Source organism: Ranitomeya imitator, chromosome 8 (assembly GCF_032444005.1).
Source record: "Ranitomeya imitator isolate aRanImi1 chromosome 8, aRanImi1.pri, whole genome shotgun sequence".
Classification (NCBI taxonomy): Eukaryota; Metazoa; Chordata; class Amphibia; order Anura; family Dendrobatidae; genus Ranitomeya; species Ranitomeya imitator.
In genome coordinates this window covers 30992361-31003107 of record NC_091289.1, presented here as the reverse complement: position 1 = coordinate 31003107, position 10747 = coordinate 30992361, and the positions used below count along the sequence as shown (strand labels likewise).

At 44.7% G+C, this 10747-nt stretch overlaps 1 protein-coding gene across 1 annotated transcript in view; it reads right to left on the bottom strand.

The window, feature by feature from the left end:
• Positions 1-2745: 2745 nt before the first annotated feature.
• Positions 2746-10747, bottom strand: part of DNAH12 (dynein axonemal heavy chain 12) — a 111291-nt gene continuing 103289 nt past the window's right edge. The window contains exons 70-74 of the mRNA XM_069736676.1: positions 10256-10460; positions 9453-9590; positions 7995-8086; positions 7207-7274; positions 2746-4016 (exon numbers count right to left, since the gene is read on the bottom strand). Of these exons, the coding sequence (XP_069592777.1) occupies positions 3826-4016; positions 7207-7274; positions 7995-8086; positions 9453-9590; positions 10256-10460 (694 nt within the window). The 3' untranslated portion in view covers positions 2746-3825. The remainder of the gene's footprint in view (positions 4017-7206; positions 7275-7994; positions 8087-9452; positions 9591-10255; positions 10461-10747) is intronic.

The following is a 10747-nucleotide window of genomic DNA, read 5'->3' as shown; positions in this document are numbered from 1 at the left end:
GTGAGCAGCTGTGAGGGCCCTCGTACTGTGTGAGGAGCTGTGGGGTCCTCATACTAATAGGTCAGTATCCATCTTAGGCTGGGGTCACACTTGCGAGTGTGATGTGAGAAACTCGCACGAGTCTCGCGCATCAATACCCGGCACTGCCGCCGGCAATCAGGACTGGAGCATTCAGCTGCATGTATTTCTATGCAGCCGCACACTCCGGTCCCGAGTGCCGGCGGCAGTGTCGGGTATTGAGGCGAGAGACTCGTGAGAGTTTCTCGCATCACACTCGCAAGTGTGACCCCGGCCTTAGGAGGTAAGTCATCCAGCGGTCACAGATTACTGACATCTCCCATAATGTGTCCGCATTTAGTATTCGAGAGCCAAGGATGATACGATTGTTTGTGACCTCTCCCTATAGGCTCATCCATCATTGCATTTTAGATATCATCTTGCACATCCTGATGACACAGTCTCATTTCCCGCTTGCCGATCTATACTGCAGATTTGCAAAAAATCTTTACAAGTGGTCCGCACCTTCTCCCGGCCTTGTGGAAGGAACAATATGGCAGTTCTCATGGTAGCCTGACTTCACATGTGCCATTCACATGGGTTGCTCTTCTGCTACACCACAAGTTACATGCTAAGGATGAGAGGCTGGTGTGTTATTTCTACAAGCACATGTGCCCTGTATGTGTCCCTCACCTTCCACGATCCATCGGAAGAGGCTGGACAGAAGAATAACCCATATGATTGCATATCGGACCTCGTTCCATTGTAGGAAGCGAAGTCTTACTCCTGACATCTGACTGGGGGAAGGACCTGACCTTGAAGCCGAAATCTGGCGCTTAGGCTAAGTTCACATTAGCGTCTCTGTGCACAGCGTATCATCTGCGCATGCCAAAACGCATTCAAATGCATGGCTACGCTGCGGTTTTTATCCGCATCAGCTTACGCATTATGCAAAAAACACTGCTTGTGCATCCGTTTGCATTTTTTCTGCACATGTGTTCGAATTTTTAAAGAATTTTGTTATGCGGCAAATACTGTTCCAGGAGAATTTCCTTGACAAAAAGCCACACCTAATGGGCGTGTCTCATGGGGAATCTGTATATATAGACCCTACACAGATGAAATCCTCGTCTTTGGATGCTGTATCCAGCTGCAAGATGGATCTTGGCATGGAGAGCTTTTATCGTAATCTGGATTTGGAATTGAAATTGGCTTTTGCTTTCGCTGTGGCTTGTGAAGAAGAAAGGAGAAGAGCAAGACGGAGAAGACGTCATCGCTACTGGCAACACTCCATGGTTGAAGTCCGAGAGAGCCGTGGAGCCTACCAGTCATTGTACACCGAGCTATGTGAAAACCCGGAGGAGTTTTTCGAATACACGAGGATGTCTGAACAGAGCTTCGATGAATTGCTGCAATGCGTGCGAGGATCCATCACCGGGCAGGACACATATCTACCGAGAGCAATTCCTGCTGAGGAACATCTGTTTGTGACCCTAAGGTACCAATTTTGAAAAATAAACACATCGTTTGTATTATTGTTAGAAAAGCCATGTACTGATTTTTTCCCCCCATTTTCTGTTCGTCAGATTCCTAGCTACCGGAGAGATCTTAAGATCTCTACATTTCCAATTTCAGATTGCAGTGTCCACCCTTTCTGGGATTGTTGGAGAAACCTGCCATGCTTTATGTGATGTTCTGCATGCAGAATCCCTCCCCCAACCCACAACTGAACTCTGGCTGAAAAATGCAGCAAAACTCAATTAAATTTGTAATAAAATTTTTAAATTTGTAATTTTCCTAACTGTGTGGGGGCTGTGGACAGCAAACGCATTCAGATTCTGAAACCTGCTGGAAGTGGATCCGAGTATTTCAATTACAAAAAATACTTTTCGATTGTTATCATGGCGATTGCAGATGCTGAGTGTCCATTTGTCGCCGTTGATGTTGGCTCATTTGGACGAGGAAATGGCTCACAGACTTTCAAAAACTCTGACATGGTACAACGTTTGTATGGTAATAATTTTAATTTTCCCCTGCCCCAACACTGAAGGACAGCCAATGCCATTTGTTGTGGTTGGGGATGATGCATTTCAAATGTGCGCCAACCTCATAAAACCGCACTCAAGTTGGGACTTGAATCACACAAAAAGGATTTTCAACTACCAACTGACAAGGGCATGAAGAACTGTGGAGTGTGCCTTTGGTTTGCTGGCATCAAAGTGGTGCGTTTTGGGAACACCAATCAATCTAAAAACTGAGACAATTGATGATGTGGTCAAAGCATGTGTTGTTATGCACAATTACATCCTGGCAAAAGAGCCACTACAATTCGAACTTGATTAACCTGTTGATACCACTTTGCAGGATTACCGTGATCACCCTCTGAGGACTACAGTGGAAGTTGCCCACATGAGGGATAAATTTGCTGCTTACCGTACTTTGTTTTGGATATTGGACGTCTTGCATGGCACCTACTAGTGAATTGCCAATCATGACCACTGGCGTTCCCGTCCCAGGGCTCAGTGGCTTCCTCACTGCTCTAACAGAGCAAGATTTCACTGGCCTGTAACAGATAAGAAAAATATGGCCGTTTTCTCCCAGAAGCAGCTCAGCTCATTCCCTTTCATCAAGCCAGGCAGGTGAAAAGTGTATTTAAAAAAAACAGCCATATTTTTCTTAACCTGAACAACCCCTTTAAATTTTACTTGTAACGTACTTTAAACATAAATCGTACTGTATTTCTGGAGATATGTTTGCGTTGTTCAGACTTTATTTTTAGATATACCGTATATACAGGAAAGTATAAGGAAAAGATTCACTGTCATGTCTGTATGATGCATTCAATTCTGTATCCAAATTAACATTTAAAGGGAACCTGTCATCAGGAATTAAGTCCCTAAGCCATCACCAACCTGCTATCAGTGATGAGCTTTTGTTTTCTGTATTTTATACACCGCACAACTTCCGACACACGCGCAGTGCTGTGAGGTGTCTGACCGGCGCCATCTGTGAACTACACATGCGCTAGAGATAGATTGTGTATGACGTACTGTGGGACATCTATGAAGCCAGGAAAGGGACCGGCCAGACTGTCTTCTCCGGTCACCGGCCAGACTGTCTTCTCCGGTCACCGGCCAGACTGTCTTCTCCGGTCACCGGCCAGACTGTCTTCTCCGGTCACCGGCCAGACTGTCTTCTCCGGTCACCGGCCAGACTGTCTTCTCCGGTCACCGGCCAGACTGTCTTCTCCGGTCACCGGCCAGACTGTCTTCTCCGGTCACCGGCCAGACTGTCTTCTCCGGTCACCGGCCAGACTGTCTTCTCCGGTCACCGGCCAGACTGTCTTCTCCGGTCACCGGCCAGACTGTCTTCTCCGGTCACCGGCCAGATTGACTTATCCGGTGACCGGCCAGATTGACTTATCCGGTGACCGGCCAGATTGATTTTTCCAGTGAATGGCTTCACCCTTAACTGTATACAGGTCTGGGAATACAGCCTTTAAATTTGCTTTTCTGTCAGATGCCGCACCTGCCAGAAAATAAAGAAACATCATTGGGAACCGGCTACTGGATAAGAGGACAGTGGGGATTTGAGGGCTTAATTCCTGATGATAAAACAAGATAATAATAAGGACTTTGTCAACACAGAATAATTGTTCAAACCAAGTACCCACTGGCCAGTCAGCGCACTGCGGTCCGATTTATATGGTCATCTGACTGCGCCCTAAATGTTTGGCCGCCATGATTCACCGAGCGCCTGTGCTTGGTTTGAACAGTCATTCTGTGGTGACTGACTCCCTTTAACAAATAAATACAATATGGCGTTTCCTTAGTCATCGAGCTGACAGAGAAGAGCGACCCCCCTCTTTATCCAGTGTTGCACGGGTTTACTTGTCGGCAGCAGCATGGCAATGACGAAGTTGGTGGAGTGTCCGGTGGTGGACAAGGTGCCCTTCCGCTCACTGGTCTTGTAGAGTGGACACACGTACGACTTGGTCTTCTTGATGTCTGACTTTTTATCTAAAAAGAGTCAATAAAATGGCGACAACAATGATGCGTTAGTGAATATCAGATTGGCCTCACAGAGATCAGTAAGGATCAGCAAACTCTTATATTCTCTGCCATTTCATGGCCTTTGTCCTAGGGTGTGTTCACACTGCGCCTTTTTTCATGTGTTTTTGAATCACAATTCAGGAAACGCTCCTTTTTTCTGAAGTATCTTTTGCTGGCTTTTTAAAATTATTTTCTGAGGGATTTTTTTTTTTGGTGGTGGTTTTTGTGTGTTTTTTTCCCCATCATTTTCTGGCTGTTATGTTTATTCAGTAATCAATGAAGAAACTGGTAGTTTATTTTTCAGTGGAAATGAAAAAAAAAAAAGTGCAACACCCGCCTGGGGCGTCTTTTAGCTTTCTCATTGACTTTTATTGTAAAGTGTAGAGTATCATTCTAATGGAATACACCAGGGAGAATGGTCAGGTCACTTCTTGTAAACGTTATCCTCAATCCACAAGATAGGATTGGGGGATCTGAAAGCCGTGGCCCCCAAAGATCCTGAAAATTGGGCCTTTTTCCTGGTTGAATGATGGAGTGGTCAATCCTGCGCATGACCGCTCCATTCATCCTCAGTGGGAGTGCTGGAGATTGCTGAGTGCGGCGCTCGGCTGATCTTCGTGCTCCTATTAGAATGAATGGTGCCGCAGTCCAACTCTGCTCCATTCATCCTCAGTGGGAGTGCTGGAGATTGCTGAGCGCGGTGCTCGGCTGATCTTCGTGCTCCTATTAGAATGAATGGTGCCGCAGTCCAACTCTGCTCCATTCATCCTCAGTGGGAGCGCTGGAGATTGCTGAGCGCGGTGCTCGGCTGATCTTCGTGCTCCTATTAGAATGAATGGTGCCGCAGTCCAACTCTGTTCCATTCATCCTCAGTGGGAGCGCTGGAGATTGCTGAGCGCGGTGCTCGGCTGATCTTCGTGCTCCTATTAGAATGAATGGTGCCGCAGTCCAACTCTGCTCCATTCATCCTCAGTGGGAGCGCTGGAGATTGCTGAGCGCGGTGCTCGGCTGATCTTCGTGCTCCTATTAGAATGAATGGTGCCGCAGTCCAACTCTGCTCCATTCATCCTCAGTGGGAGCGCTGGAGATTGCTGAGCGCGGTGCTCGGCTGATCTTCGTGCTATTAGAATGAATGGTGCCGCAGTCCAACTCTGTTCCATTCATCCTCAGTGGGAGCGCTGGAGATTGCTGAGCACGGTGCTCGGCTGATCTTCGTGCTATTAGAATGAATGGTGCCGCAGTCCAACTCTGTTCCATTCATCCTCAGTGGGAGCGCTGGAGATTGCTGAGTGCGGCGCTCGGCTGATCTTCGTGCTCCTATTAGAATGAATGGTGCCACAGTCCAGCAGGAAAAGCTCCATTCTTTGGATTGGTGGGGGCCATAGTGGTCGGACCACCAGAGATCAGAGTTATGAGATTGCATGAGATTTCAGCTCTGAGACTTACAGAACTGTGAATGCAGCTGTGGACCATAATACATTCTGTAATGCAGAATCTGTTATCTTATGTAGATCACTTCTGCCTATAAACTGCACGCTGATCTCTGGTGAGCACGCAGCAGCCCGGATGCGATCCTCCGTATAGCTCCATGTGTACAGCTGACCAGGAGAGTCTGTCATTGCAGCAAATGTAATATAGAGTTACTACTAACTCCGCTGAGCAAGGATTGCGCTCACAGTAGGGACCCTGAATGTCCCGGACATCAGCGACATAGAGGTCACTGTGACCTGTGATGACACGTGTCCCTTTAATTGGGATCATAAAGTTAATTCACAAACTGCACAACACAGCGATCCCTCATCTTATAATAACCCCATTGCCTTCTATGCTAGGAATTTCCTTTTTTTTCTATAATTCCAATGCATTTAAAAAGAAAAATTTAAGAACTTTGCATTTTGTCTTGATTACAAATGTGTAACCATGGCAACAGACAACAAATAAACCTTGTGTAGTCTGATTCTGTTTACTCCTTGGTAGTCTACCAAATGTAGCTGATCGCTGAGATTGTACTAAGCCATTAGGATGACAGATATATCCGTCATAAAGTGACATGTACACATGACGGATATATACATCAAATAGCGTGAAGGGGTTAAAACTACTGATTATTTTTTTTTTTTTTTTCAGGTAATGAGCTGGTGCCAGAGATGTCTGACAATAGCTTATTACCTTTCCCACATTGAAAACATATGCATGTTCGGCTTAACTGAGCTTGCATGTGCGTGAATCTATACTACAATACCGGGAATTGCAAAGTATGGAGATGGGGCAAAAAGTAGCCATAAAACTTATGAAGTGGGTGCTCCTGCTCAAGTGCTCTTGATGTGCCTCTGACCTAGCAATATAAAAATCACACAATTAATCTCACATTGGTGGAGGGTGAATTAATGACAACAGCTGCAGGGTCGCTCATGTGTTCCCTATTAAGACAAAGTTCTATATCTAACACTGCGGATTTGCCAGCTGGATCCGGAGCGTACAGTAATGTTCTCCTTGTGGACGACTTCCAGACTCCAAATCATGTGAAGGATAATCCACAATTTCTTGTCCTTTATTGTAGCACACAACCTTCCTGTGCGCTGGAGTAAGGTCACAGGACCTAGTGAAGGAGAGCTCAGTATTCCCATTTTGCACATTTATGGCCTATACATAGGATGCTGTATGCTCTACATGTCTGCTGGTTGTTCCGTTCCCATCTCTGGGTTCTGCCTCCTGTAATTTAGAGGTGTCTCGCCATGTACAGCTCTCTATTCTGTTCTGAAAAAAAGTCAAACAAGTGTGCTGGGGTATGTTTCAGAACTTCAATTGAAGGGAAGAGAGGAAGCTGCGAATGTGATGACATGAGACAGGCCCGTTCTCAGGAGAGGTGCCGACCCCAAAGGTGACACCTGTGTCCATCAGGCATTTATGGCATTTCCACATGTCTGAGGTTGGATCCACGTGATGACTACCGGCTTCATGGACAATGTTGGTACAAACTAAAGAAATGGCCATTTGCCTAATTTCCGATGCTGTGTTCATCAGCGTACCCAGTAGAGTCAGGGGAAGGACTAACAAGACAGATCCATCACCAGCACAACTCATCGCCGACATTTCTATGCCGTGTATTGTATAAATGTCCTGAATTGAATGGATAATATATATTTCCATCACTTACTTGGTTTTATCCAGATTATCGGCACGGAGTCAAACAGGATCTTGGGGTGCTGTTCTGCGAGTACGCCACTGCAAAAACGGTATTAAGGAGAGAAATAGAGGAACTTTAAGATGAAAAAAAAAACAACTTTTACCCATCTAATTAATATACAACGATAACGGAAATGTTATTACAAAATTAGTTTCATCATCACTTATTATAGGAGGGTTTTGCATCGTATTATTTTGGTGTAATGCAGAATTCTGGTTCTTCTTGGTAACGACCAAAAACTCACGGATTTGGGATGAATCTGGACAGTAGCCGAGGATTTGTTAATTGGTAATTTGGTGTTGCGGTCTGTACGGGGTTCTAAGGTTTAGATGGACGATTCAATTGAAGCATCAAAATGGTTCTGCCCAAGTTTTGGACTAGAAGACTCATTTATTGCTCCATGTTCAGGTTTGAGATTGGACGATGCTGAGTGCCGGGCTTGAGGGGAGCAGGAGTAATCTCATTCCGTAGCTAAGCACCGTTTCTCTGATTCCTCACGCTAGGCATACATGATATATCAGCTTTTCCTGGAAGATTCCTTTAATTTCCATTACTAGTGGATGCAATTATATGATCATCGGAATCCGCAGCAGCAAAAGTAAGTAAGTCAGGCAGGAGAAAAATAGGTGGAAAAAACCAGGGTGGTGTCAGTCTGCCATTCTATCATACATAAGATGGTGGAGTGAACTCTGTCTTTATCCTTGATGATGAATATATAATGACAATGTATAAATCGTGCAGCCATTGGAGTCACCGACCTCTCTTTGTCCCAGCGAGCTCCGTCTAAGAACAGCCCATTGATGTAGACTCCATCCTCTGGTGATGTGTCGGAGGTGTCCAAGGGCAGAACCTGGTGAAAAAAACAAAACGCTCTTTTAGTTCATGATAAATTACTTTATTACATGAAATCAATGTCTCTGTCATTGGATTCCATATATTGACTTTGCTATAGAGTCATGGCCGAAAGTCTACACACCCTTGAAATTGGTCCAGAAAAAAAAAAGAGTACCTTGTACTTTTAACCTTGAGATTATTGATACTTTTCAACAATTTTGGTTCTCAAGTCCTCAGACAGTTCTCTTCTCCTCTTTCTGTTCTTTGTGCTTTGAGTCAATTTCTCCTCTATTTATCTGATTTCAGGTGTGATTTTCATATTGCCTGTTACTTGCCACAGGTGAGTTAGAACGAGCATCACATGCTTGAAACAAAGTTGTTTAAGTACAATTTTGGAAAGGTGCCAACAATTCTGCACCCTTTTCTCTCTGTTTTTTTGTGTTGTTCCAATACACCCAAAAGAAATAAACGTGTATAACAAAACATATGCAATAATTTTCTTAAATCACTTTCGGCCATGACTATATATATATATATATATATATATATATATATATATATATATATATATATATATATATATATATTTTTTTTTCTTTTTTGTCTGAGGATCACATTGTTAGATTGAGTCAATACGAAGAGCAGAAATAAAACTTAAATGAAAATTACCATTTGGGACACTTATTGCATTTAGTAGGCTCCCCACTTATTGGGAAAATGGGAGAATATGTTCTTCTTCTACGTTCGCACCCTAAAAATGAATTCTCCGTGCATGTGGCTCTCTCCATTCTACTTGATGGAAACGGCTGAAAGCGTGGAGTGTTTCGCCGCTCCCATACACTATAGTGACAATACACGCTCATGCATGGCCGCCATTCCTTTCTTGATTGCCACATGGGGGTCAGGGGACCACCTTTCTGATAGACATGACCATACACTGTACTATTAGTTCTTACCCATCCTTGGTCCCATTTTACGTGCTGCTATGGTTTATTTTGGCATGAAACATACATGTGAGCAGCAACCGCACAACAGTTGAGCATTTCTGTGACTAAATGGTTGGGGGCCACATGGAATGTCATGGTGGGCCGCAGTCTGTGCACCCCCGCCTTATAAAAATCCCCATTCCAAATGCGCACATGTGAACCCTGCAGCCAATCATTGGCCTCAGTGGTCACGCTATGACCGTCAACCTTCACTACTAAAGCCAGTGATTGGCTGCAGTGGTAATCTGAGCCTAAGAAAGACCGGACAGACCAATAGAGCAGTAGCGCTGGGGAGGCCGGGGATTTACCTGGTACGTATAGATTATGTAGATTGCATATAAGGCGGCCAATCCCTTTAATGAATCCTTAAGGATCGATGTACTCATGCGAACTCACCTGAAATTCGTAGCCTAGCAAATCAATGGGGATTCTGTATTTCCTTGCATAATTCTGCATGGCTCCAGTTAAAAATGCTTGTGTGAAGAAGAAGCCCGACAGCCAGAAGACGTGAGGCTTTCCACAGTCAAACCAGGTCTACGAGAAACCAGACACATATGGCGGTATGTAATCAATAAAGAACGGTGGATTGATCTCTTTCCTATAGCACTGGATAAAATGAATAATAATTATACAACGCTTTGCTGTGGTGCAATAGTGGAGTACGCTGTCCGTACGGGGAGATCTCCCTTTGGGGCTATGTTGGAGACTTCCCTAGGTGCAGACGAGCGTATTTTTCCTCATCTGAGAAAATTGGATCAATTTTGCTAATCACTCTCTGATCAGAATCTGATGTGGAAAAGATAAGAGAGAAAAATGTCTCCATCTTCTTCATTCTGTCAGTCCATGCAAATCGGACTACACTCAGATGTCATCCGAGTGCAGTCCAATGTTTTCCACAGACTCATTGACTTGCATGGCCGAGTGCGATTTGATTATCGGGTCAAACTCGAGCATACAGTGATTTTTTTTTTTCCCTTGGAGAGACCTTGAAGAAAAAAAATCAGACATGTGCACGGCCTCATTGAATAACATGAGGAAGAGTGCGATCTGTCAAACTGATGGATGGCACTCGTCCGATTATGGTTTTCTGCACCTGCCCAAAAGTATCACATATTGCTAAGGAAGATGGGGCCAAAAAGAGGCAGCAGCACAAAGACCCCATTTATTGAGGGAATGGGGTCCCAGCAATGATCACCCACCTGCAGGAATCTAAGCCGGGCCAGGAAATCACTGACGTAACTTCCTAGAGGTTTCAGGCTGGGATAAGACCGCTTTGCCCACGTTTCGGGAACCTTCCCCACGATTAAGCTGCCAGACAGGGCTTCCAGTTCGGAGTCCATGACCACCAGACCCTTGATGGCTTTCTGCAGGTTCTGTAGCGTTGTCCTTATAGTGCGGATTAAACTGGAAAGTATAAGACAAGATGTACTGAGTGAGAGCACGAGAAATACATCAATATAATAATAATAATAATAATAATAACCTTGTGTGGCTATCCTAGAAATGCTTAGAGATGTGGCTGCTGGCCATATAACGCCATCAATAACGGCAAAATGCCGCTGATCAATAAATGTGAATCACCGCCATATACAGCACATGATCAAACTTTTCCCTGCAGTTTTCCCCTCCGTGAGACTCAGCAAAGGCGAAATAAATCCGCTCTATAGGAGCAAAATCTGCTCTACTGACTT